General features: G+C 44.5%; 9 protein-coding genes and 1 non-coding gene across 12 annotated transcripts; 5 read left to right on the plus strand and 5 right to left on the minus strand.

Annotated features, from left to right (window-relative positions):
* Positions 1 to 2,822: 2,822 nt before the first annotated feature.
* LOC112346731 (pentatricopeptide repeat-containing protein At4g02750-like) lies at positions 2,823 to 4,712 on the plus strand. Its single transcript, XM_024676307.1, has one exon. The coding sequence runs from the start codon at positions 2,823 to 2,825 to the stop codon at positions 4,710 to 4,712; it is 1,890 nt and encodes a 629-aa protein (XP_024532075.1).
* Positions 4,703 to 5,577, minus strand: LOC9639960 (thylakoid lumenal 16.5 kDa protein, chloroplastic). Of its 2 annotated transcripts, XM_002971659.2 has the most exons (4): positions 5,239 to 5,577; positions 5,050 to 5,180; positions 4,920 to 4,992; positions 4,703 to 4,855 (listed from the first exon to the last, which is right to left on the minus strand). In XM_002971659.2, exons 1-4 carry the CDS (start codon positions 5,567 to 5,569, stop codon positions 4,746 to 4,748), a joined length of 645 nt encoding a protein of 214 aa, XP_002971705.2. In that variant the 5' UTR covers positions 5,570 to 5,577; the 3' UTR covers positions 4,703 to 4,745. The 2 variants fall into 2 exon arrangements, with proteins under 2 accessions (XP_002971705.2, XP_024532296.1); XM_024676528.1 differs by having other exon boundaries at positions 4,920 to 5,180.
* A 78-nt stretch (positions 5,578 to 5,655) lies between these two features.
* Positions 5,656 to 5,739, plus strand: TRNAY-GUA. The gene is given in 2 exon segments: positions 5,656 to 5,692; positions 5,704 to 5,739. It is a non-coding gene; the product is annotated as a tRNA-Tyr (tRNA).
* A 120-nt stretch (positions 5,740 to 5,859) lies between these two features.
* Positions 5,860 to 7,689, plus strand: LOC9640231. The gene is made up of 5 exons (XM_002971456.2): positions 5,860 to 6,838; positions 6,932 to 7,165; positions 7,223 to 7,321; positions 7,391 to 7,473; positions 7,536 to 7,689. Exons 1-5 carry the CDS (start codon positions 6,032 to 6,034, stop codon positions 7,594 to 7,596), a joined length of 1,284 nt encoding a protein of 427 aa, XP_002971502.2. The 5' UTR covers positions 5,860 to 6,031; the 3' UTR covers positions 7,597 to 7,689.
* LOC9639961 (thylakoid lumenal 17.4 kDa protein, chloroplastic) lies at positions 7,597 to 8,643 on the minus strand. The gene is made up of 4 exons (XM_002971660.2): positions 8,468 to 8,643; positions 8,301 to 8,407; positions 7,986 to 8,235; positions 7,597 to 7,936 (listed from the first exon to the last, which is right to left on the minus strand). The coding sequence occupies exons 1-4, from the start codon at positions 8,565 to 8,567 to the stop codon at positions 7,710 to 7,712; spliced, it is 684 nt and encodes a 227-aa protein (XP_002971706.2). The 5' UTR covers positions 8,568 to 8,643; the 3' UTR covers positions 7,597 to 7,709.
* Positions 8,644 to 9,057: 414 nt separating this feature from the next.
* Positions 9,058 to 11,197, plus strand: LOC9640232 (laccase-13). Its single transcript, XM_002971457.2, has 6 exons — positions 9,058 to 9,205; positions 9,269 to 9,420; positions 9,485 to 9,729; positions 9,789 to 9,917; positions 9,974 to 10,924; positions 10,979 to 11,197. The coding sequence occupies exons 1-6, from the start codon at positions 9,113 to 9,115 to the stop codon at positions 11,107 to 11,109; spliced, it is 1,701 nt and encodes a 566-aa protein (XP_002971503.2). The 5' UTR covers positions 9,058 to 9,112; the 3' UTR covers positions 11,110 to 11,197.
* Positions 11,198 to 14,308: 3,111 nt separating this feature from the next.
* On the minus strand, positions 14,309 to 16,503 carry LOC9639962 (probable zinc metalloprotease EGY2, chloroplastic). 2 transcript variants are annotated; one of them, XM_002971661.2, is made up of 12 exons: positions 16,391 to 16,503; positions 16,252 to 16,336; positions 16,131 to 16,172; positions 16,025 to 16,069; positions 15,865 to 15,969; positions 15,738 to 15,812; positions 15,574 to 15,679; positions 15,422 to 15,515; positions 15,171 to 15,324; positions 14,908 to 15,115; positions 14,688 to 14,848; positions 14,309 to 14,620 (listed from the first exon to the last, which is right to left on the minus strand). In XM_002971661.2, exons 1-12 carry the CDS (start codon positions 16,495 to 16,497, stop codon positions 14,393 to 14,395), a joined length of 1,410 nt encoding a protein of 469 aa, XP_002971707.2. In that variant the 5' UTR covers positions 16,498 to 16,503; the 3' UTR covers positions 14,309 to 14,392. The 2 variants fall into 2 exon arrangements, with proteins under 2 accessions (XP_002971707.2, XP_024532332.1); XM_024676564.1 differs by having other exon boundaries at positions 14,454 to 14,620; positions 14,692 to 14,848.
* Positions 16,504 to 17,130: 627 nt separating this feature from the next.
* On the plus strand, positions 17,131 to 17,946 carry LOC112346732 (pentatricopeptide repeat-containing protein At2g22070-like). The gene has a single exon (XM_024676309.1). The coding sequence runs from the start codon at positions 17,131 to 17,133 to the stop codon at positions 17,944 to 17,946; it is 816 nt and encodes a 271-aa protein (XP_024532077.1).
* A 4,255-nt stretch (positions 17,947 to 22,201) lies between these two features.
* On the minus strand, positions 22,202 to 23,392 carry LOC9640233 (arogenate dehydratase/prephenate dehydratase 6, chloroplastic). Its single transcript, XM_002971662.2, has one exon. The coding sequence runs from the start codon at positions 23,348 to 23,350 to the stop codon at positions 22,343 to 22,345; it is 1,008 nt and encodes a 335-aa protein (XP_002971708.2). The 5' UTR covers positions 23,351 to 23,392; the 3' UTR covers positions 22,202 to 22,342.
* LOC112346733 (putative protein TPRXL) lies at positions 23,353 to 23,787 on the minus strand. The gene has a single exon (XM_024676310.1). The coding sequence runs from the start codon at positions 23,785 to 23,787 to the stop codon at positions 23,353 to 23,355; it is 435 nt and encodes a 144-aa protein (XP_024532078.1).
* Between the last annotated feature and the right edge of the window lie 943 nt (positions 23,788 to 24,730).

Here is a 24,730-nt window from a genome sequence, read left to right on the forward strand (position 1 = left end):
TACTCAAGGAAAGTGTTCGTCACTGCTTGCATGAATTTCACGTCTCACTTTCAGTGTTGATCTACAATGGGAGTGACAAGATCCCCAGCGACAATGAGCTCCACCTTTCCTCTGTTTCTTGTCTGATTTATTGTAAGTACTAAACTACGTATATAGATGAAGCTATCTTGTGTGAATGTATTTATGAATCGATTTTATCATGTTGTAGTTTTAATGCTTTCATTTTTTTAGATGAATAAGCTCCTATTTGCTTTGTCCAATCATCCTATGTTCAGCCTATGGCACGAACAGCAGATAGATATCACGTGATCCCCTTTAGTCTAGTAGCATCACTGAAATAATGCTAGAAACTACTACCAATTTTTTCAGCCATAACATTCAGGCCTGAATGGTGTTAGGGTCTTCTGGCATAAGTTTTATACAATATTGGCTATATTTTTTCTACCAAATCTAAAACCTTTCAAAATATTTCTTATTTCCAAAACCACTAACAGCTAGCATATAGTTGATTTTATAAAAAATCTGCACCCATTTCATTTCATTTTTAAATGTAAAATAAAACAAACTTAAAAGCTTGTTATTTCTAATTTTGATTAGATCTGTACCCCTAAAACAATGGATAACCTATAAATGAGTTTTGTAAATAATTGCGAAAATCATGTAAAAATTTAAAAATTTGATTATTTTATACAACTAGCAAATAAAATAAAATATAATGTTGTTGTTAAATACACGAACTTAATGAATTAGACAAAAGTCATTAATAATTTATTGTTACAACAGTTTTTTAAAACTGTTAACTTCTATATCATTCCATCTTTTGAGGACTTTATATATTACTACAATGTTTTCTATGGACGTTTGTGGAGTGAAGAAGAACTCAAGCAGTAATAATAAAAATACATATATATTTTAATTATTATTGAATATAAGCTATATTACTATTTTTGGTGTTAAATATAACTTTATCATAATATCTATTATATTATAAATAACTTTTAATCTTTATATTTTATTTATAAAAAGTGCTATAATGATAATATTTTATTTTCTAAAGGTTTTTAAATATATTGATAAACTATATATAAATTAGTAAACAGAAAATTAAATAATTATTAAAAACAATAATTAAGTCATATTATCTAAATGAAATAGTGAAAATTTAAATACTATAGTTGGTAACTTTTATTTTACTTTTATTCTATAATTTTGTTACATGGTTAGAACTCATGACTTTATAATATAAATAAATAAAAAAATTTAAAAGAAAAATACTCAATTTAAAAACTATAAATTTAAAGGAAATTAATAATTATAAAATTAAATATTATTTTCAATATTTAATGAGCATAAGAAATGGTGCATGAGAAAGAAGTAAGTAAAGGAGCAATTAAAAGCTATAATGATCAAGTCAAAGAAGAATTAACTTTATTAATTTTAAAAAAATAAGTTATAAACTTTGTAAACCCAATGCGTAACGTGAAACAAATATATGAGACTTATCAAGTAATATAATAACAATATTTGACATTAACATCAAATATAATAGCTAATAAAGTAAAGATACATGAGAACCATTTGTTAACTGTAAACATATTACATAATTACACACAAATTGTGATTAAGGTGATACTTCCATTTTTTCATTGCTAATTTTCTTTTATATTTAAAAGATGAGTTTTATTAAATAAAAATATGTGATTTTACAGCTTTATCTTTTTACATAAAAAAGAGTATTTAGGATATAATACCTTATAAAACTATCTGATTTGTACCTTTTGATAGCCAGTAATAACTTTTAATTAAATCTTTGAAAGTAAAATCATGCAAAAGGGCTAATTAAAATAATCATGCTTAAAATAATCATATCTATTTTGAAGGTTTGTATATTTTTCTTTTTTACCACATCTATATTAAATTTCTTTAAGCATGTGAGACTGTGATAAGTATTTGAAATTTATCTCTATCAAAGATGGATTAATAAACACTCTATTTAAAGAAATCATTACATTCTTGTGAGAAATTAAATTGCCATTGCAAAAGAAGTTTTATTAGTTGCTACAAATGGATGTAGTGGCGATCAACTGAATTAAATTGTCCTTCATGTTATATTAAAACAATTGTATTAGTATTATATAATACAAAAGGTAATAAATGGATCCTTAAACCGTTTAAGGAGCTTGATTCACTTGCAAAGTTATATGCTTTTCCCGACTACTAATTTTTACTTTAGTGATTAAATAATTATGAAAGAGGTTTTGAAAAAAGTATTATCAAACTATTGTTACAAGGATTTTTTAAGAATAATTGAAATAAATATAAGGAAATGCAAGGAAGAAGGAAAAATCAAAATGCAAAGTGAAAGTTTACTAAGGCTTTGAAACTACAACACTGGTTATTTGGAAGATAAAAATCTATGAAAGGTGAATGAAACAACAGAAAATAGGTTATTTGGAGGTAAAAGAGTCACTATTGAACATAAAAACAACCCATTTACAAAAGAAAAACTGGTGATGGATAATAAATAATAAATAATTTGCTCAATATTGTTGCAAATATAATCATGTTGGATATTGGAGAATATACATCCTTATCAAACAATTGCTGAAGAGAGAGATAAAGTGTCTTAGTTATCCTTATCAATTTTCCTATATATTATTTACATCTAAACTATGTATAGAAGAAAGCTTGATTTATACCGTTATGGTAAAAATGTATAACCTTGAGCCCTTAAAGCAGACTTAATTCATGAACATTAAATTTAATAAAGGAAATAAGACTATCACCAGATTATCACCACAAAGTGTTGAAGGGAATGTACCATGTCTATAGTTGAGCTGAGAGACTTGGGCAGAACTCCATTCACTGCCTCTGAGGCACTGGAAGCACAGCTCGCGGAAAATTTACGAACATGCAGCAACTTGAGAGACGGCAAGAACATCCACTATTTGATCCTGCAGACAGAGCACCAAGCAAGCAGGTACCTTGGAAATCTGCTCATCCAGATGTATGGAACATGTGGCAGCTCACAGAACGCAAAGCTGGCGTTTGATTCCATACAAGATCCCAATCACTTCTCGTGGAACGCTCTCATCATTGCATATGCCCGAAATGGGCATCTTCAGGCAGCAAAGGCAGCATTTGATAGATTTACCGAAAAGGACATGGTTTCCTGGAACATAATGATAAATGCCTACATAAAATCTGGTCAGATGTGCGAGGCAATCTCTCTTTTCGAAATAATGCCAGAAAGAAATGTCGTAGCTTGGAACACTATGGTTACCGCATTTGCCAAAAATGGCCATTTGGAGGAGGCTAGGCGTACGTTTGAGCTCATGCCTTACAAAAACGCAGTGACTTGGAACTTGATGCTGCAAGCTTATGTTGATGCTGGGGAATTACTCCAGGCAGAGCTTTTCTTTTCGAGGATGCCACAGAAAAACGTTATGTCTTGGAATGCCATTGTTTGGCTGCATGGCAAAAACGGGAAGATTGTCGAGGCAAGGAGACTGTTTGAGAGCACACCATTCAAGAATGTGGTTTCGTGGACGACAATGGTTTCCTGCTACGTAAACAATGGGGACCTGGAAGAGGCCGAGAGAGTTTTTAACAAGATGCCGGAGAGGAACGAGCTCTCATGGACTTGTATGATCACTGCTTATGCCAATGCCGGCCTCATGGACATGGCGACTCAGGTGTTTGAGACGATGCCCGAGACATCCCTAGTCTCGTCCACCGTGATGATCAAGGCCTGCCTCGACAATGGGTGCTTGAAGAAAGCCAGGGAGATCTTCGACGCCATGCCCGAGCACAACCTCACGTCCTGGACGACGATGATCCAGGGATACATCCAAGGTGACGACTTGAAAGAAGCCAGGAGCTTGTTCGACTCGATGCTAGAGCGTGACTTGGTAGCCTGGAACGCGATGCTCCAGGGGTATGCTCTCCACGGACGGATCGAAGAGGCCGTGTGCTTGTTCCAGAAGATGCCCCGAACCAACGTTGTCTCCAGCACAACTCTCCTCAATGCTTACGCGCTGAGTGGATTCGTGGACGACGCCAGAGCCATCTTCGACCAAATGCCCACTCCAAACTTGGTATCCTGGACAGCCATGGTGAGGGGATATGCGCTGAATGGGCATATCAGCCAGGCCATGGAGACTTTCTATGCCATGCCCGAGAGGGACGTTGTAAGCTGGACGATCATGTTGCAAGCCTTCGCTCAAAACGGAGATCTGGCCCGAGCAAGCTTTCTCTTCGAGGCAATGCCGATGAAGAACTCTGTGTCCTGGACTGCGATGGTGCAAGGCTACGCTTGCAGTGGCTTTGCGGCGTCAGCACTGGAAGCCTGCTCGAGGATGAAGATGGACGGCGAGCAACCGAATGAAATGACTTTCCTTGGAGCTCTGGCTGCGTGTTGTTACCTGGGGCTGCTGGATCAAGGCTGGAAGAACTTTGTGTCGCTGAAGCAGGACTTTGGAGTGGCTGCGAGTGCTCAGCACTTCAACAGCATGGTTGATCTCCTGGGCCGAGCTGGCAGGGTGGAGGAGGCCGAGAGTTTGCTCAAAACCATGCCGTTTGATCCCGACCATGCTACATGGACGAGCTTGTTGGATGCGCGTAGAAGCCAGCGCGATGAGCTCGAGCCACTTATCTTTCTCCACGAAAGCCAGACTCCTCGTTGTAAACTGACAGTGCGAGAAAAAACTTAGCTTTCGACACTTTGCTTTGAAGGATCCATAGATTTACAGGCCTTTGATTTGTTCCGTGAGTCCGGTCAAACTCGTCCACTTTTCAAGCGCTGTCGCGGAGGTGAAAAACGCGACCTTGGCCGATTGTCCATCCTTGTTTGAAACTTTGCGAAGCAACACAAAGGTGTTAGAAAGCTTGCGAGAATTTCTGAAAAAGTCTAGCGTTACCAGCAGTTTGGAGTGTTTGTAGAGAAGAGGTGAAGATCTCCGCTTGGCCTTGTTGCTCGGAATTCTTGCTCACCTGCATTGAATATAAACACGTAAAGCTCGACTTGTGATCTTGTGTTCTTCCGCAAACCTTGGAAAATGCCTCTTTAGTCTTGGACACCCAATCAGCAGCTCCAAGGATGTTGCTGGCTTCCACAAAATCGTCCTTCTCGATGGCTTGCCCAGCTTTGCTCATCTGGTATACAGCATTCTGGACATAGGCTACACATGAAACATATAAGAACATCTCCAAAACTCAAGAACAAGAAAAGAAACCCACCTGTTTCATCCTTGAGACCGATCAAAGTCTCTCGCTTCTCCAGCCGCTTCTGCCGATCCCCCTTGACCTTCTCCAGAAGCTCCTCGTCATCGTCGGCCTCGATCAATGCCGCCGCCTTGCGCGAAAGAATTGCCTCAAGGAGCGGCAGCGAAAGCATTGCCGCCGAGGAGAATGCCGCTCGACGACTGATCACCAGGGCTGGATTCCTCTTATCGAGACTCGCATTGTGCGATGCCATAGCTATGGTGATCTTGTGGCACCCTAATTTCCCTGGAGCTGGATTAGCGCGCGTGAGAGGGAGTGCGCCATGCCCAGCCACTACTCCCGCCATATCCAACTGTGCTTAGGGTTGAGCCTCGTTACCTTTAAACATTAACTATAATTATTGGCATAATTTACATCTCTTCAGCATAAGAACCGATCTTAGCTCAGTTGGTAGAGCGGAGGACTGTAGTGTACACTGATATCCTTAGGTCGCTGGTTCGATTCCGGCAGATCGGATGCTAATAGTTTTTTTAAACGGGAAGATAAGACGGTCTATATTTTAACCATTTCTTTGTGTACGTCATAAAATAAACTGGAATATTCCTCCCTGGGTCTTCACTATCTTCTAAGTTATCGGAGAAGAACGCGCGCGCCTCGGGAGAGAGAGAGAGGGTTTCTTTCTCCAGCGCGTCCACCGAATGCTCTCGCGAGGTATGAGATTTTCCAGGGGGATGGAGCCGCGGCAGCGGCAGCGGCAGCTAGGGTTGACGATGACGACGACGAATTCCCCCGCCAAGCACAAGAATCCATGGCCGCGATGCTGAAAGGCGTCAAGGAGGAGGCAGCTCGAGCTGTTGTTCGCGATGCCGCGCAGCGCGGCCACACCTGCATCGAGCTCCGCCGCGACGGCAAGCGCCCGATCTTCTTCTGCCTCGTCTGCGGCACTCGCAGCTACAACGACGATTCCTTGTGGAATCACCTCAAGGGAAATCTCCACGCGCGGCATTTGGCTGGGAGTGGCCTCGTGTCGCCAAAGCCCGACGATGAGAGGCAAGGCAGCGAGGCAGGCAGCATTGTGGGCGCTCAAAAGAGGATCTATGGGACCAAGAACCACCGGCATTCTTCCAAGATGGAAGTGGACAGCCCCAGCTCTAACACCTCTTCCTCTCTGGTGGCTCCATTAAATCTGGTTGCTCTGCCGGAGCTTCCACTCCAGCTGGTCGATCAAGGGCAGATGTTCGTCAAGGTCCGGCCTGGTGCTCAGTTCGTGGAGGCTTGCTGGCTGGAGAAGCGAGTGCTTGTGAAGCAGCAGCAAAGCGGCCAGGCCGAGTATGGACTCGTCGTGTTTCCATACAGCGAAGGACTCGGCAAAGGCGTGGTGCTGTGTTCTTCCGCCAAAGAAGAGACTGGGGAGAACAATAGCGGCAGTGCTCCTCGAGCTATGGCGATTGTCGAGCAGCAGGCAAAGAAAGGGACGAGGGGCCGGAAGCGCACGAAGCAAACCGAGAGGATTTGCTTCATCTGCCGGCAAAAGATGGTCGCTGGGAAGGATGTTGCCACGCTTCTCAACATGAGCAACAGGCAAATGATGTGTCACAGTCGAAACTGGCTCGGGGTATGTTCTTTCTTCCTTGTTCTTGTTTGTCATCCCACTTTCGTGATTTCTATGGTGTTCTTGGGTTTAACTTCTCTAGTTTTTTGGTTGCAGGCTTTCCACGTCTATCACACTTACTGTCTCATCAACTGGATCTTGTTGTTTGACGCTAAGTTCTGGATGGGACACTCGCTGCACTTCAGCCGGAACTTCCGCAAGAGCCTCCAGAGTGTCGGGCAGCAGCACCTCAATCACCAGGACAAGCCGATCTTCTGTCCGGAGTGTCAAGGGACAGGATTTCGATTCAATGGTGGACATCTCGAACCTCCTCGATATCGATTAGCTCAGGTAGAGTCTTTTTCCTTGTCCCGCGTTCCTTAGTTCTGTGGCTTGTTTGCAAAACAGATATTTGACTGGGTCCTGGAACTAGTTCAAGCGAGAAAGGTTTGGATAGACCGTCTCGGTCAAGAAATTACAGGACTGATGTTCCACGCCTCATCAAAGGTGAATAAATCGAAGTTGCGTGCTTTTCTTTTTGTCCTGATGAAGCGTGTCGCTGGTGTTTGGTTGAAGGGGATAGGCCATCCACGGGATTTCGAAAGCTCACTGGTTCTCCCTAGGGGAATGTTACGATTCTTTTACTCACAGCCTGACAGGTAAAAGGTTTATTTTTTCTTGTTGTAAGATCGTGGTACTGATAGAAATCTCTCTTTCTCAGCAAGCTTGATGTTCTCCGGATAGACAACGATGGGACCGCAAGTATGGAAGTTGACGTCTAGTTTTCGCTCGATCCAAAAGTATGTATATGTATATATATATCTTTTACACTCGCAGTCGCAGTTCAGACAGCAAACCGCAAACTTCTCTCTCAATCTCTTGTCGACGATCGCCATCACCGCTTACAGGCAAGCTCGATCGTGCTCTCCTCTGAAAGTGTGGGATTTAAGCAGAGCTTCCTGGCATCGTTGTAGCCAATCAGCGCGTTCTCAAAGTCGGCATTCTCCAGATTGGCTCCTTGGAAAGTGGAGCCGGACAGGACGGTGTTCCGGAAAACGGCACCTTTCATATCGGCCTTGTCGAAGACAACCCGGTCAAGGACAGCGTTGGTGAAATCAGTTCCTGCGATTCAAAGTTTTGAGAAGCCAGCGCCAGGGAAGAAAACGATCACCTTTGAAGCTGCCCCCGACGGCGTAGGCTTTGGACATGACCACCTCGGTCATGTCCGCGCCATCGAACTTGGCGTCGGCCATGAGAGCTGCGGACAGCGTCTTGCCTTTGAGCCCCTCCTTGTTATCCGTGAAGTCGCAGAAGCGAAGATCCAGGAGCTTGTCCGCGACGCCGTTGGCCTGGCCGATGGTGTTGCCCACGAAGGCGCGCTCGCAGCGCCTGGGATCATTCGAGAGTGGTGGTAGCCTCACCTGGAAAGGAAAGAAACTTACAAACTTTCAAGAACTCGCGGGAAGAACCGGAAGTACTCTCTCACCTCGGCAATGGAAGAAAACGCTGTTGTAGCGATCGCGAATCCAGCGCAGAGGCCGCAGGCTAGAGCTCCGAGAGTGCTCCTTCTGGAGCCATCTTGTTCTCCCGCTGCTGCGAATCACAGCGCAGCGGAGAGAAATTTGGATCTCTGGAGGAATGCGCGTTACTCACCAGCGCAGCACCGAACGAGCACTGCCCGCCGCGAGCGATTTAAGCAAGAGCGGGCGCTTGGAGCCGAGAAGCTTGGATGTTGCCGCAAAGAAGCCGCCATAGCTTGAGAGGAAGACGCCGTCCACGTGGAGGATCAAGCGCTGACGTGGCCCTAAAATCGCGACACTTTGCCCTAAAATCTACCTAGATTTTAGTTGGAGAGCTAGAGTGCAGTGGAATGGATAGGCAGAATGATCACGATTCCTTTCCAAGCTAGGAAACCGATGGCCAACCGGCGATCCGACGGCCAGCGTGCGGCCCGGGGTGCGCATCCGACGGCCCAGCGCCGCTTGCTTCGTACAGCACCCAAAAGAAGAGAAGGGAATGGATGGAAATGCCAAAGTTTGGTGATTTGGCGCGCTTCTCGGCTGGTGGAATTGTTGTTCTGTCTTTGTGCTCCGACTACTCTCTCTCTCTTGCTTGCCTTGGTCCTCAAGTGTGTGTGGCCACGCAGTTTGTTGGCTGTTCTTGTCTGCTGGAAACCTTGGCCCCGGGTATAAATGGCTGCCATCGTCACTCCGGAATTTCCATCGCCGGGATCGCAGCTCGGGAGTTCTCAGCTCGAGCTCTTCATTCGTTTGCTTCGTCTTTGCTCGGGAAGAGGCAATGCACTCCACCATGCTGCTGCTCGCCATCGGCATTGTTCTTGCGCTCGCACAGGGAGTCCAAGCCGGAGTTACCAGGCACTACAACTTCACGGTGAGTAGAATGGGTCTTTCTTCTCCAGAGTGGATGGATGAAACTCGCGGCCTTGTTTGCTAGATCCAATCGCACAAAGTGAGCAAGCTCTGCAGCACCAAGCACATAATCTCAGTGAACCGAAAGTTTCCAGGACCAACGATTCACCTCGACGAGGGCGATCGCGTTGTCGTCAAAGTCACGAACCGAGTCCCACACAACATGACCATACACTGGTAAGTCCTGAAGCAAAGAAGAAAATTAAAGAGAGATGATTGAATTCTCGAGAGTTTATACCAGGCATGGAGTGAGGCAACTGCGATCCGCCTGGTTTGATGGACCCGCCTACATCACCCAGTGCCCGATCCAGCCAAACCAGACGTTCACGTACAACTTCACGGTCACCGAGCAGCGAGGAACTCTGTGGTGGCACGCGCACATCAACTGGCTGAGAGCAACCGTGCATGGAGCCTTCATCATCCATCCAAAGCCCGGCCTCGGCTACCCCTTTCCAAAGCCCGAGAAGGAAGTTCCACTCGTCTTCAGTAAGAGACCGCACTAGAAACCCGATGAGCTTGTCTAACTTTGAGAGTTTTCCGTCCAGGCGAGTGGTGGAAGAGCGACGTTTTCAAAGTCGTCAAGCAAGCGCTTGGAACCGGCGGCGGTCCAAACATCTCGGATGCCTTCACCATCAATGGAAAACCCGGGCCTCTCTACAATTGCTCCTCCCAAGGTGCGCTGATCGTTTCCAGACCTCCTTTCTGGACAGCTAACGAGTTTATATCGCAGATGTCTTCGTCCTCAATGCTCTTCCTGGGAAAACTTATCTCCTCCGGCTCGTGAACGCTGTCCTCAACACGGAGCTCTTCTTCGCCATAGCCAACCACACTCTAACCGTGGTGGAAGCGGACGCTGGCTACGTCAAGCCTTTCAACACCAACGTCGTGGTGATTGCTCCAGGGCAGACCATGAACCTGTTGGTGACTGCCAACCAAGCTCCAGGACGCTACTTCATGGCTGCTCACTCGTACGAGTCGGGCCAAAACGTAACCTTTGACAACACCACCGTCACCGCCATTTTCCAGTACCAGCAAGCTTCTTCTTCGTCCCCCCCAGTTCTCCCGCCTCTCCCGTTTTTCAACGACACCAAACCAGTCACGGCCTTCAACAATAAGCTGAGGAAGCTCGCAACTCCTGAGGATCCCATCGCGGTTCCACAGACTGTCGACCAGCACCTCTTCTTCACGGTTGGCCTGGCCGTCGAGAACTGTCCACCGGGAGCCTCAAACAAAACTTGTCAGGGACCTAACGGCGGAAGGTTTGCTGCTTCTGTCAACAACATCACCTTCACGGTGCCAACAACGGCCATTCTTCAAGCTCACTACTTCAACACCCCCGGCGTCTACAGCACTGATTTCCCCTTCTCGCCTTTGGTGAAGTTCAACTACACGGGCCCGTCACTCAAGAACCTCAACTCCATCAATGGAACCCGGACGAAAGTAGCGGTCCTTCCTTACGGAGCCAATGTCGAGCTCATTTTGCAAGATACCAGCATCGTCACGACTGAAAGCCATCCGATCCACTTGCATGGCTACAACTTCTACGTCGTTGGAACGGGGTTTGGAAACTACAACTCTTCCCTGGCGTCCACATTCAACCTCGTTGATCCACCGGAGAGGAACACTATCGGAGTACCCGTTGGAGGATGGGCCGCACTGAGATTCAAGACAGACAATCCCGGTTAGTAGTTTCGCTGAAGCAAAGAAAACTTACTTTGTTCCTTCTCTTTCGCAGGGGCTTGGTTCATGCATTGCCACTTGGAAATCCACCAATCTTGGGGACTGGATACAGCCTTTATCGTCAACAATGGAAAGGGTCCTTCGCAATCACTACAGCCACCACCGGCAGATCTTCCCAAGTGCTAAAAGCAGTAAAATCGCTGCAAAAGAGTATGTTTTGTTTTGCTTGAATCTTTTTTTGTAACATCCAAGATGTGAGAAAATAAAGAACCAACTTGAGATTACCTCGGCTCCCCTCAAGTACATAGAAACGGAAAGGGACAAACTATCAAGCTTAGCACTAGAGCTGAAACACCAGCAATTATATGCTTTGAGCTTGGAGGCTTTACTCCATCAGCGTGAGGAGCAACAGGCCCGCCTTGGAGAAAAACGTCGCTGAAGTTAAGCCAAGTAGAGCAATAGAAACACCATCCAATCAAGACCACCACTGAAAAATAAAAAAAAACAACCTTTTTCCCCCAGAGTGCTTGATTGCATTTATCAGCAAGCCAGAGCACGCTGAGAGAATTACTGGATTAATGGATATGGTGGAAAGAGCATCACCAAGTAAGAACTTCGCTGCATCAGTCGTTAGTCCATCACAACGTAATATCAAAGCCGATTTACCTGAGTCTTGAACGATTGATGAACTGAGAAGAAGCCCGTCTCCTTGTTCGGGTGTCAACAAGCGCCCAACAAACAACAATGATTGCCAGCAAGAAAACTGCACCGGTGACAAGATAACTCCACGAGCTCTAATCTGTTTTTCAGCACCGTGATTCCACCGAATGACCCGAAAACAAGAGATCAAAGAAAAAGTTCTCGAGTACCTGCCAGCTCGGAATACGATGCTTGCTCTAATTCACTTCGCAGCAACGTAGTGGCCCATTGTGTGCAAGGAGAACTGGCGCTCTCGGCACAGCTGTTCGAAGATAAGACTTCAAGAAGCATGTTTAGAACTCCCGCAGTATTTTAAGCTCCAACAGCCAGCTCATAGTAAGCGAGAACGTATCGAAGCCGAAAACCTGGTTATGAATCGTTTCCAGGTCCTCTTTCGGGATTTTGATGCTTTCGAGTGGTGCCTTTCAAGATCAAAATCGTCTCTAGAAAAAGAAGGAGCTCTTCGTTGCTAAAGCTATATCACCTTATCTATTCAATGATGTTCAAGATTTTGATGGTTTGGTGGGCGCTACATGTCTCGATTAAGGGCGTCGTGGGTTCGAGCTATCAAACTAAGAGTTATCAAAATTTGTGTTGTCCAGCACTACAGCTTCCTCACTCTAAATCAACATAAGTCTGGACCTTGCAAAAAAAAGTCATGTCTTCCAAGCTTTTCCAGTGGATCACTCCACGCATAAGGCGTCCTGCTCAAAGCGGCTCAGCCAACCAACATTCACAAGCAAATACCAGAAAACTCACACGCACGCAGTTGGAGTAGTTTCCACGTCCGTGTCAGTCGTCCGCCTTCGCTTGCGGATACAGCACTCTGGCATATTATTGCCTGATTTCTGCAAAATAAAAAAAATGTCAAGAATGTTGATATGCACAGAAGTGTTTACCGCCATCAGTTTCAAGCTCTCATCAATGCCGCCCCTGTACTCCTGCAGCTTTTCCAGGTTCTCCATGTTGCTCTCGAGCACCTTAAACTTCACCTTGTACTGAGGAAGATTGGGCAGCATCAGCTCATCTCTTCCAGGTCTGGTAGCCGAAGTGAGTATAGCTGGTCTCCGATGTCATAAAATACAGCCCCACAACTCCTATGCTGTTTTGACGTAGGAAGCCTACCAGCATGTAAACTGGGTGCCAGACAACAGTCCTACGTGTCTTGGCCAGAGTCGACTGCAGGAGGAACGTAACTTGCCGCTTGAAGTCGATGAAAACGCTGTCTACGACAGCCTCCGTCTGCAACCTTGGGCCAGAAATAAGCTGCCTTCACACCTTTGTCCAGGCAATCTATGATCTTCTCCTCCAAATCCTCAAAACTGGAGTAGAAATACACGTGAAGATCCTGCACTGGCACGATGCGCTTGTATGCTACAAGACGCGGCGAGGTCCCGTGGCGGATTTCAGAGGAGAGATCATGGAACTGCTGATTCATCTCACGTTTCCAAAGTTCCTCGCTGACTGTGAGCAGATCCTGCCCCGGACCATGCCCGCTCGAGCTTCAGGCAACGTCCAAAAGCTGGTGGTCGATGAGCAGGAGGCACGTAAGTTTCAAAAGCTGTTCCATTATAAACTTCAGGCCAATCTTCGTGTAACCTTCAGCCCAATAAGATCCTCTGTCCAGGAGGACAGCGAAATCCGGGAACTCCTTGTCCAGATAATAGGGAACCACAGAGATCACGGAGAGCAGTGATTTTTCGCGTTCGGTTTCAGCCTTCAGCTCTTTGAGAACAGGAAGGAACCGCCGTGGTTTCTGGAACGTAAGCCTTGGAACAAAACCAGCATAGTAAACGTGCCGCTGCACATCGCCCCAATCTAGTTCCCCCCTAAACACAAGTTTGCAGCTCTTGTTCACGTTCATGACCACAACGAGAACTTATGCAATCTTCAAAGAGAAGAAGCTTTATTTTGTGGGGGATAGAGCTAAAGTTGGTGGGTACTTGAGTGCCCGATGATCTTCATAAGCGACGGTTGTGCTTTTGAGGGGCTCGGTTTCATAGCAGCCAACACGCTGCTGATTGCGGATCCTGATTAGCTTTTTCAAGTCGAGAGACGGTTACGATGTTTTTTACGGACGATTGTGAAATGACGAGGAGCTCAAGGAGTGCCACAAGCCAATCATCGTTTTTCCAGTCCCCCGAGTGCCCTGCAAAACGGGATAGCTGCCCCTCGTACCTCTTCCTGCTCACTCCCTTCCTTTCTTCCTGCTCACTCTCTTCCTCCGCACTCTCTTCTCTCTCGCGAAGCTCAAGCTCCGATTCCTTAAACAGCTCCACACATTCCTGACGAACATACGGGGTAGTCAAGCCTCAGCTTGAAGAGGCAGCCTGCTTCTGGCTCGTCCGCCTGGGCGGCACTCCACAAACCGCGAGTTGTAATAGCTCCCAAACACCTCGAACAAAACTGGAACAAACATCAGGTGGAAGAAGCCAGGGAGCTCAAGAACCCTAAAGCAACGTGAAGTCTTTCATGTCCTAACTTTATAAACAACATCACCTTCACGGTGCCAACGACGGCTTCTTCAAGCTCACTGGCCCGGCACCCAAGAACCTCACCGACGAGAGTAGCATCCTTCCCTACGGAGCTCATTTTGCATGAAACCAGCATCATCACCGAAAGCCATTCCATCCACTTGCCCAAACTTGGGGACTGGATGCAGTCTTCCCAAATGCTAAGCGCAGTAAAATCGCGCACGTAAAAGAGTATATTTTGTTTTGCTTGAATTTTTTGAACATCAAAGATGTGAGAAATAACTTGAGTTAACCCTTCAAGCAAATAGAAAGGGAAAGGGGCAGCAGACTAGCAAGCTTAGAAGTAGAGCTGAAACACCAGCAACTATATGCTTTGAGCTTGGAGGCGTTACCTCATCCGCGAGGGGAGCAATAGGCCCGCGTTGGAGAAAAACAACCAGGACGACCCAGTAGAGCGCAACGTCGCTGAAAATTCCAGTTAAGCCAAGTAGAGCAATTGAGACACCAGTGAATCGAGACCACCCCTGAAAAAGAAAAGAAAAGATACAAAAACAAGCTTTGAGTACGTAGCACTCAACTATAGAAGTTTACCTTCCTCCCCCAGAGTGCTTGAGCGATTCGTCCACCGTCAATCTCACCAATTGGAATGCAGTTGATTGCGTTTATCAGCAAGCCAGACCACGCTGAGAGGATCACTGGATTAATGGATATGGTGGAACCCTCCTTGAGAGCATCGCCAAGTAAGAGCTTCGCTGCATGCACAAGTCACAGTCGTTAGTCCATCACAACATAATATCAAAAGCCGATCTACCAATTCCTCCGACAAGAAGGGAGTCGTGGAAGATTGATGAACTGACAAGAAGCCCGTCTCCTTTTTCGGGTGTCAACAAGAGCCCCACAACAATGATTGCCAGCGCGAGAACCGCGCCAGTGAGAGGACCCGACGCAGCAATTTCCGCGAGCTCTGATCTGTTTTTCAGCACGCTTGTCACTCTGGTGATTCCACCAAATGACCCCAGCTGCAAATGAAAGCGAACAATAGATCACAGAAAAAGTTCTCGAGTCCATCCATACCTGCCAGCTCGGAATGAAGTACGGCAACCCGATGCTTGCTCCATTTCTCTTGGCAGCAACGTAGTGGCCCGCTTCGTGCGCAAGGAGAACTGATAGAGTGACTAGCGCTCTCGGCACAGCATCCAATACCTGTTCGAAAGTAAAACTTCCTGTCCTGCAATGTTTTTTCACACCACAGTATCAGTTTCAAGAAGTAGAGAAAATGTGAGAGCGAAAAAAAGGACAGGATAAAAAAGAAATCGAGGAGTTACAAGAGGCTCAGCTGCAGGGCAGGGGAGTTTCGAAGAAAAATGGTGACAAGTGAGACGAGCCCAAAGGCGCTAACTGTAAACCAGTCGGGTATAGCTGTGGAACCAAGCAAGCTTCTTAAGAATCGACACGAATTACCAACCGAGACCATTACCTCCTGGCTCAGTTTGCAAGGAGGTGTTTCTGACTATGGCCGCGAGAGGCTTGTCTCCCTCTGGATCGGAGATGAAGAAAAGCTGGTACTCGTCTCCAAACTTTTCCTGGATGTTGGCAATCGTAAAAGCTTTTTTTTTGCGGAACACAAGCGATATCACGTACCTGTAGTCTGCTGCTTAGCTTGGCATGGCTTGCCGCAGGCTCCCCACGCATGTTTCCACGGAAGATAACTCCCGCCTGCATTGCAATGTCCTGAGCTCGAACAGCAAACTAAACTCTAGCTTGTTACCTCATAGTACTCCTGGCTCGTAGCAAAGAACGTATCAAAGCCGAAAATCTGGTTACGAATGGTTTCCAGGACCTCCTTCGGGATTTTGATGCTTTCGAGCGGCGCCTTTCAAGAACAAAACCGTCGTAGTTAGAAGGAAACTCTTTGGTGCCAAAGTTACCTTGACTCCTGGAAGAGGAGACCCACTGATCACTTTAGAAGGCTCCTGTGAGCTAAAGACGAGAATTAAAACAAAAGGAACCAAGCAAAGAACGCGAGGAACGTACCGATACTTCAGCGGGAGGATCACTTCCTCCAGTCTCCACTCCCTAAGAAAAAAAAAAAAAAAAAAACGAAAGAACAGTCGCTTGTCAAGTGCTAGAACATTTCGATCTTAAATTCCAATGCCTTGTCCTCTTTGCTGCTCTCTTCCTTGTCGTCGGGCGACGCACGACAAGGTGCAATCAGGGGCCGAGGAGAGGGCCTCCATTTTCTAGAGACAAGAGATCAATCACCGAAAAGAGAACTCGATCGATCGAGACGCTACCTTGCGACAGCGCAACGCCTTCGAATCCTCAAATCGATGCCGCCGTATGATCGATGCCGAGGGAACAATGGAGGGCGCCATAGCCAGCTAGCAATCGCAGCCGCCATACCCAAAACCACGTCATGACACACGTAGGATCAAGCTAGCTCCACGCTGGCGTTTACTTTAGATTAAGTGGAGGATTTGCGTAAGCCGGCCTAGCTCAGTTGGTAGAGCGCAAGGCTCTTCCCACGGCCGGCGCAAAATCGCAATTTTACCTTTAACCTTTAATGTTAACATTCCATCGATGAATTCATGGATGAAGATCGTTCATGGCTGATTTTTTCCGGAGCCCAGAGTTTAGGCGGTGCTCGCAGCTCATCCGTTCGTGCCGAAGCCTGGCCGACGCGAGGAGACTCCACGAACAGGTAACCGGAGGGATCCAGCAGCGCTGCAAGAGCAGATTTCTTGCAAATCTCATCGTCGAGATGTATGGGCGATGCGGCAGCGCTGGCGACGCGCGGAGTGTCTACGATTCCATCGAGAAGCCAAACTTGTTCTCGACTCACATCATGATCCACGCGTATGCCCAGAACGGGCATATGGATCTCGCCCGCCACCTCTTCCTCCAAATGCCCGCCCGGAACGATGTCTCGTGGAACACCATCGTCGCCGCAAGCGTTATCAACGGGCTTCTCTCGGAAGCGCGAACTATCCTGGACAAGATGCCCGAGCTCGGCCATGTTCCGTGCACTGCGGTGATGCGAGGTTTCGCCCAGGCGCTGGAGCTCGACCGAGCGATGGAAATCTTCCACCAGATGCTGCACCGCGACTTGGTGTCCTGGACGGTGCTGCTCGATGGCTACACCCAGACCGGGAATGTCAAGAAAGCCGTGGAGATCTTCGAGAGAATGCCCGAGAGAGATAGCATCTGCTGGACAGTCCTGTGCCAGGCCTATGCCGTCCTCGGCGATCTCATCCACGCCGAGGAACTCTTCCACCAAATACCCGAGAAGACACTGGTGTCCTGGACTGCGATCATCTACGCTTATGCCCAGAATGGGCATCCGATGGAAGCTCTAGAGCTCTTCTGGGGCATGGATCTCGAGGGTGTGGAACCCGACGAGATTACTTTCATTGGAGTCCTCACCGCTTGCAGCCATGCCGGGCGCGTAGAGCAAGCATGGGACTACTTCAACTCGTTGCCTGATGATCGCGGCCTTGCGCAGCTACCGGAGCACTACCACTGTGTGATCGACGCGCTGGGACGATCCGGACAGCTTAGCGAGGCCCAAAAGTTTGTGAGGGAGCTCCCGCGCAAGGAACTGGCCGTGGCGTGGACATCGCTGCTGGATGCCTGCAGGGTCCATGGCGATGTGGAGCGAGGGGCCGTGGCCGCCAAGCAGCTCATCGACATGGAACAGGATCCCGAGGCCCGGAAAACAGCGCCTTATCTTTTGCTGTCCAACATCTATGCTGCTGCTCAGAGGCCTGAGGATGTGATCCGGATCCGGCAAGCCATGAAGGCTGATTGTCTGAGGAGCAATAGAACTGGGCTTAGTCGATTGGAACATTGAAGATTTACATATTCTTGGCTAGATGCCATGTCTTGAAGCTGTTATTGGACAAGCTTATGACCAGGAAAGCAGAAGGAAGATTTTAAAGCGAACTTTTGATTTTTTTTAAAAAAAAGTTTAACCTTTAAATTCTTCTATTAGATGCCTAAATTAGCTATTTATAGTCAAGGGTAAAAGTCTTTATATTAGATCTATTCTTATCAAAATAGTGTCACCCTAACTTCACAAAATATTCTAGAATATTTTAGAAGCATATTAATTTATATTAATATATATTTTGTATTAATTGTTTATTTAAATAAAAACTAAAATTATAAAATATTTTATAATATTTTAAGATATAATATTGAGGTTTAATATTAAAAAACTTAATTAAAGTGTGCTCATGTTTATACCATCCTTGAAATGATCATAGTTTCCAATCATACCATCCTATAATTTCATATTTTGCAAAACCTTCAAATACTATAATTTCATAATCTTCCCAATTAATTGTAAAATTTATATCTTCTAATAAGATTTGGATTATTTATAAGTTTAAATTTGTTAGAAGACATAAAAATAAATATATTAAGATCTCCACCATGTTTAAATCTAAAATACATTTCATAAGTACATCATATTAATCAGAATTACAATTAAATTTTAGATTATAACAATAATATAAATAAATTAGTACAAGAGAAATTACAAGAGAAAATTTCTTATAAAACATTTTAGAATATTACAAATTTTAATGTAAAAATTAATCACTACATCTATCATAGTGTAATTGAAAGCTTATATTGTGAGGTTCAATATGCACATTTTTGTATTCTATTTTCAAATTCCATGCACTCACAATATTAAATTTATAAAATCTTATAGCTATCTTATTTTATATCTACATAAATGGAGGTAATAAAAGCTCTTCAACCCTTTATTGGAGCTAATTTATTACAAAATTTTCTTTTTCCAACTATCATATACAAAAGTCTAATAAAACAGTCAATCATAAAAATGGCTAACAAAACATTGGCAATATAAAAAAACAATTTTCTAATATATTAACTTTATAAGAAAAATTTAGCCATCATTAATTTTTTCTTACCCTACCACACTTTAATGTAAAAGCAAGGTGGATTAATGAGGGCTTTCAAATGGTATGACTCCCAACACCATCAAAGCTGCCTCAGGGCTTTTACAGATACTTGTTTTCAACCAATTAACTTTTCATGTTCCTAACCACTTCACATGTTCTAATCAAGTGTCCTTTGTTATTTTGGCTTGATGTTAATGAAAAGATGCTTCCATTGTGCAAAGTTTTAAGAGGGAGACTAGAATGACTTCATGGCTGATTGCCCAGAGTTTAGGTGTGCTCACAGCTCATCTGGTTGTGTTAGAGCTTGGTCACAATTCCATTGAGAAACCAAACTTGTTCTCGACTCACATGTGATCCACACGTATGTCCAGACTGGGCATATGGATCTTGCATGCTACCTCTTCCTCCAAATGCCCAGCCAGAATGATGTCTCATGGAATACTATTACCACCACAAGCATTACACAATATATCTTGGACAAGATGCATGAGGGTCCCATGCACTGCGGTGATGCAAGGTTTGCCCAGGCATTGGAGCTTGACCAAGTGATGGAAATCTTCCACCAGATGCCACACTAAGACTTCTCAATGGGCTACACCCAATCCAAATGTCAAGAAAGCCATCTAAGAGTGGCAGAGGTGTTGTAATTTTGGGTAAGCATTCCTTGCTCCACCTTATGTTCCAATTGCCTCTTTTGTAGCAGATGCTATAGCCATACCACAAGCAATTATAGGTTGTTTATTGCTACTCAAACTATAAATCCATACATTCTGAAACACTATCTTGTTTTAGATTTCTTAATGTCTTTATTAGCCTTGGGAGAATATTAATACTAGCTTCCTAAATGGCTTATTTTATATTTCTTTAGGTAACTCCTGAGGCCTCATGTCACCACATAAGATGTATTGACTAGTGTATGAGTTGTGTATTTCAAGCTTGCATCAAAGTACTCATCACAATTTCCTTCTTAAAATATTTATCTGTAAACAAGGATATCAACTATGAATGCTGTGTATGTGGATGATTTCATCATTGGAGCAAAAGGAAAGTTTTCAAAAGAAGTTAAATCAGTTTAAAATGACAGTAGGATACATGAAAATGAAAATAAAATTACATTTAAAAATGTTTAATTACATTACATTTTTGGGGTTTAATTTACTTCTATTTCAAAAGAGCTCAACTATGTTAAAAGTGCTCTTATACACACACACACACACACACACACACACATATATACACAGACATGTGTATATATATATATATATATACATATATATATATATATACATATATATATATATATACATATATATATATACATATATACATATATATATATATACATACACATATGTATATACATATACACATGTATATACATATACACATGTATATATATATATATATGTATATATATATATATATATATATATATGTATATATATATATATATATGTATATATATATATATATATATAATGTGTGTGTATTTAAATAAAACATAATTTATAAAAATTTAAAAGTAAATATAAAAATATAATGCTAATAGAATCTATTAGCAAATAAATTTAAACTGTAAAAGTTTAATTTTTAATAGAATAATATAAAAATAAATAAAAAGATAATTTTACTATTTAAAAGAGTGAGAATCTGTAAAGATACTATGCCACCACAAGCATTTAAAAGTTTAAATGATCAAATGATGTTACAAAATAAGAAATTTTACTAATTAATTTATTAAAGTATATATACTTAATGTTTTACTATTTTTAACATATATAAATAATTATAAAGACTTTATTTTATTGCTAGCAAAAAGTTCATCTGGCCAGGTGTTGTTTCAAAGAAACTCTCAACATTCAATCAAATCAAAGTAATATAGCCATATATAAAATATTCATATACAAATTAAAATATATTATTTAATAAATTTTTTAATATTGTAATTATAATATGAATTAGATATTTTGTAACATAAGAAATGCTTAAGTAATAAAAGTTTTGTAGGAGTACTATGACAAAATATAATTTTTTTATTGATAATTTTTCTGAATATATGGTTTGTTAGAGCAAATGCTAAAACATTGATTCAGATATTTATGGCAGATAAATATATATTTCTTTTTTAAATTATTTTTTCTAAAGTAAAATTTACTTTTAATTTTTAATATTTATGTGTTAATTTTTAGTTATATACTATTAGATTATAAAATTTACAATTTATGCTATAATTCAAAATAAATATAAAAATACGTTCCAAGGCTTATTTTTACCGATCAAAAATAGTTTTGTACTACTCCGAGCAATCCGAAGAAAAAGATCAATAGTAAAAGATAATTATTTTGCATATCCATCTTTATTAAATGCCACTTTTATTTATAACATTAATGAATATTATACATAACTTAGAAATAATGTTAAATTATATATATATTAAAAAATATATTATGGTGCCTGAGGGTGGATTCCTTTGAGGTTGCAACTCACTCCTTTGATGGAACGGTCAATTTGTGGGAGTTTAATGATAATACACATGACTATGTTATAAATAAATTTCAAGCTAGATTGCAATATTTAATTATTGAGATTAATTAAATTTTATTTATTTGTATTGTTGAAAAAGTAATTACTTTAAGAATAGAAAATAATCTTACTCTACATCTAAATTTATGCATACCAAAACTTTATTAGTAAACATTAATGCAAAAAGTACATATGAATTGTACATTAGGCTTAGATTAATTAAATGTAATGATAATAGTAAAGAAATATCGATATTCCAACAAATATTTTGCATTTTCCAAAAATTTAATATATTTATGTAATTTAATATATATGATCATTTTAAGTTTACTAAGTTATATTAAGTTATTACTAAATTATACTAAGTTTAGTTTTAATGTATTTACATTTTTGTTAATTTTTATAAAGGTATTCTGAGATTATATAATATATATTTATTAATTAGACTACCTGATTTATTATCTTTTCTTTTTTTCCATAAACTAATGTGATATTTTTTTACTAAGTCCACATATACATAAAAATTAGAAATTCACTGTCAACTAAGCAATGTACAAAGAGAATCTAATATTTAACATGGTTTCTTAACCTTATGGTGACCTCTTTACACTCACGTGCACCTACCGAGCTCACCAAGCCTTCATGCATGGCTGCGCAAAAAAATATCTATCTTATTCTGGCAGTGGAATCCCACAAGAAAATCACCACTTGGAAACAACGCTCTTGGTGTGTTCTGTCGCTCTTTTTGCTTTCCATGAAATTCCAATCTTACAGTCTGGAAAGAAGAAAGAATCACGCGGCAGCGCCGTTGCACGCACCGTTCACCGCCCGCGACGGACGCTCCACCGCCGCCGCCGCCACCTCCCCGAGCTCCTCGTCTGTGTCGCACGGCACGGTCTTGGACACCGGCGTCATGTCCATGGGATAGCTCCCGAGCACCCGGAGGAAGCTCGCAAACTCCTGGAGTTGGCCCAGCGCGTTCTGTGCCCGCGGATCCGCCATGGACGCCTCGAGATCGATGTAGAAGAGATACTCAAAGTACTTGGCGGTGCCGTGGTTGCTATCGTCCACCACGCGCAGCGGCCGCTTCCTCTGCGGCCGGCTCTCGATCTTGGTGAGGTTGATGCCGCGCAGCGCAAACGCGGACAGCGCCTTGAACAGCGAGCCGGCGGACTCCTCCTCGAGCCCAAACACGACGCTCGTCTTGAACGGGCGGTCCGTCCGCGGTATGATGGGCTCGCGCGCCAGCATGAGGAACCGCGTCATGTTGCCCTCCTCGTCCTGGATGTCCTCCTCGAGCACGTCCAGCCCGTACAGCTCGGCGGCGCGGGAGGAGGCCACCGCCCCGGTGTCGCGCATCGCCAGCGGGTTCTGGGCGATGAGCTGCGCGGCACCGGCGGTATCCTCCACGGACTCCCGCGCCACGCCCAGCCGGGTAAGCGTGTTCTCGCACTGAGCCAGCGCCTGGGGGTGGCTGATCACGCGGTGGAGCTCCTCCTTCCGTACGCCCGGTACCGCCAGCAGGCAGTGGTGTACCGCCAGCTGCACCTCCCCCACGATGTGCAGCCGGTGACGCAGCAGGAGGTCGTAGTTCCGGTGGATGCTACCGCCCAAGGAGTTCTCAATGGGCAGTACCGCGCGGTCCGCGATCCAGAGCTCCACGGCCTGGAACGCCGCCTCGAATTGCTCGCAGGGGACGGGGTCGCAGCCCGGGTAGGCCTTGGATGCCGCGGACTCGCTGTACGCCCCCGGGACGCCCTGGTACGCGACGCGCAGCTGGGAGCCGTGCGCCGGCGGCATGGCTAGATCCTGGATGGACAGCGGCCGCGGGAGCGTGACCAGATCCTTGAACGTCTCGCGGAATGCGGATCCGCGCCGCGCGTCCTGGATGGTGATGAGGAGGAGGAGGAGGGGGTGCTGCTGGGCGTGGCCGATTTGCGGCTGTGCCCACTGTCAGTGCTGCCATTGCTGCTCGATTCCTTCTCGATCTGCGCCGCCCACTGGCTGGACACCACCGCGCAAGCGCTCTGCCATTGCGCGCCCGAGGAGTTGGTGATCGGCTTGGACGAGGCCATACCGTTTGGCGACGCTGCCGCTGTGACGATGAGGTTCTTCTTCGCCTCGCCAAGGATCGAGGAGCAATTGGAAGGAGAGGAACTCACATTCTCTGGATCCAGCGAGCGCTTGATGAACGCGCTCTCGATCGACGACATCCCCAAGGAGGCTCGGGCAGCCATGTCTTCGAGCTTAAAGATGCTCCTTGGGTGCTGGAGAATATGCTCCAGATTTAGGTCTAGAAAGCATTTGCCGCGCTGGCGAGCGAAATGCCGAGCTTTGCCAGTCCGAGCTGGTAGGGCTTTATAGCACGACGCGCACAGCTGCCAATGGCGACACGCCACGTCTGCGTTAGTTGACTGAGAGGTGTGGGGGCATCCGACGGTCACGATGCCTCCTGGAGTAGGTGAGCAGCGCGCTGGTCATTCTCAAACGTGGCCCATTTCGCTTACGTACATCTCAGTGGCCAGAGATGGTCCAAGACGCGCCAGTACGTCATCTCTGCGTGTGAGAATTGCGACCACTGGGGGGGTACTCTCTCTTTTGATGACTAATTCCGGGCAGGAATGTCATCCCTTGGACCATTTCGCCGCGCAATGGAATGGCCACTTGGTGTATTCCAACAAATGCAAAGGTGATGTGTCTGCGTACGATCGGCGCAAAGAATGGTACAGTGTCAAAAACGTTTATACCATGAGGATTTCTTAATCCGTGCTTCCAGGACGTAGCTATGTTCAAATCTTGTCTGCTGATGGCGACCACTAGGAAATATGCACAGTCGCAGAATTCAAATACCGTGATTTTTTATTGTCAACTGTTGCGGCAAATGGTTCTCAGAAATGTGTAAGTAATTGAGGCAACCGGACTTTGTCTCGTCGAACATCAAGATTAATGCAAATGCCTCTGAAGTCCGGGATGCTGAAGATCATCTCTTGGACAGAGATCGTTGACGCGTAGACAAGGTCAGGGGATCTCTCTTAATAATGCCCGGAAACATGCCCGTACTTCTATTTCTCACGATCGCTCGAAAGGAGGACGTAAGAATCCAATGAGCTCGATGGTCAGAGCTCTTGAATTGACACGAGGCCGGGCAGCGTCGTCCAGGCGATTTCCTGAAGATGAAAC

This window comes from Selaginella moellendorffii, unplaced genomic scaffold (assembly GCF_000143415.4).
Source record: "Selaginella moellendorffii unplaced genomic scaffold, v1.0 SELMOscaffold_17, whole genome shotgun sequence".
In the NCBI taxonomy this organism is placed as follows: Eukaryota; Viridiplantae; Streptophyta; class Lycopodiopsida; order Selaginellales; family Selaginellaceae; genus Selaginella; species Selaginella moellendorffii.

Excerpts from the sequence above, each read along its gene's own strand:
- LOC112346731 (XM_024676307.1), top strand. The coding sequence starts at position 2,823 with ATGTCTATAGTTGAGCTGAGAGACTTGGGCAGAACTCCATTCACTGCC.
- LOC9639960 (XM_024676528.1), bottom strand. The coding sequence starts at position 5,569 with ATGGCGGGAGTAGTGGCTGGGCATGGCGCACTCCCTCTCACGCGCGCT. Across the intron at positions 5,181-5,238 it reads CGGTCTCAAGGATGAAACAG|CCTATGTCCAGAATGCTGTA; the intron begins GTGGGTTTCTTT and ends TTTCATGTGTAG. Across the intron at positions 4,856-4,919 it reads ACAAACACTCCAAACTGCTG|TTTCAAACAAGGATGGACAA; the intron begins GTAACGCTAGAC and ends TGCTTCGCAAAG.
- LOC9640231 (XM_002971456.2), top strand. The coding sequence starts at position 6,032 with ATGGCCGCGATGCTGAAAGGCGTCAAGGAGGAGGCAGCTCGAGCTGTT. Across the intron at positions 6,839-6,931 it reads ACAGTCGAAACTGGCTCGGG|GCTTTCCACGTCTATCACAC; the intron begins GTATGTTCTTTC and ends TTTTGGTTGCAG. Across the intron at positions 7,166-7,222 it reads CTCGATATCGATTAGCTCAG|ATATTTGACTGGGTCCTGGA; the intron begins GTAGAGTCTTTT and ends TTTGCAAAACAG.
- LOC9639961 (XM_002971660.2), bottom strand. The coding sequence starts at position 8,567 with ATGGCGGCTTCTTTGCGGCAACATCCAAGCTTCTCGGCTCCAAGCGCC. Across the intron at positions 8,408-8,467 it reads GCTCGTTCGGTGCTGCGCTG|CAGCGGGAGAACAAGATGGC; the intron begins GTGAGTAACGCG and ends TGTGATTCGCAG. Across the intron at positions 8,236-8,300 it reads CGTTTTCTTCCATTGCCGAG|GTGAGGCTACCACCACTCTC; the intron begins GTGAGAGAGTAC and ends TTTCCTTTCCAG.
- LOC9640232 (XM_002971457.2), top strand. The coding sequence starts at position 9,113 with ATGCACTCCACCATGCTGCTGCTCGCCATCGGCATTGTTCTTGCGCTC. Across the intron at positions 9,206-9,268 it reads CCAGGCACTACAACTTCACG|ATCCAATCGCACAAAGTGAG; the intron begins GTGAGTAGAATG and ends CTTGTTTGCTAG. Across the intron at positions 9,918-9,973 it reads CTACAATTGCTCCTCCCAAG|ATGTCTTCGTCCTCAATGCT; the intron begins GTGCGCTGATCG and ends TTTATATCGCAG.
- LOC9639962 (XM_002971661.2), bottom strand. The coding sequence starts at position 16,497 with ATGGCGGCTGCGATTGCTAGCTGGCTATGGCGCCCTCCATTGTTCCCT. Across the intron at positions 16,070-16,130 it reads ATCCTCCCGCTGAAGTATCG|GAGCCTTCTAAAGTGATCAG; the intron begins GTACGTTCCTCG and ends TTTAGCTCACAG. Across the intron at positions 15,516-15,573 it reads CTTGCAAACTGAGCCAGGAG|CTATACCCGACTGGTTTACA; the intron begins GTAATGGTCTCG and ends TTGGTTCCACAG.
- LOC112346732 (XM_024676309.1), top strand. The coding sequence starts at position 17,131 with ATGCGAGGTTTCGCCCAGGCGCTGGAGCTCGACCGAGCGATGGAAATC.
- LOC9640233 (XM_002971662.2), bottom strand. The coding sequence starts at position 23,350 with ATGCCGCCGGCGCACGGCTCCCAGCTGCGCGTCGCGTACCAGGGCGTC.
- LOC112346733 (XM_024676310.1), bottom strand. The coding sequence starts at position 23,787 with ATGGCTGCCCGAGCCTCCTTGGGGATGTCGTCGATCGAGAGCGCGTTC.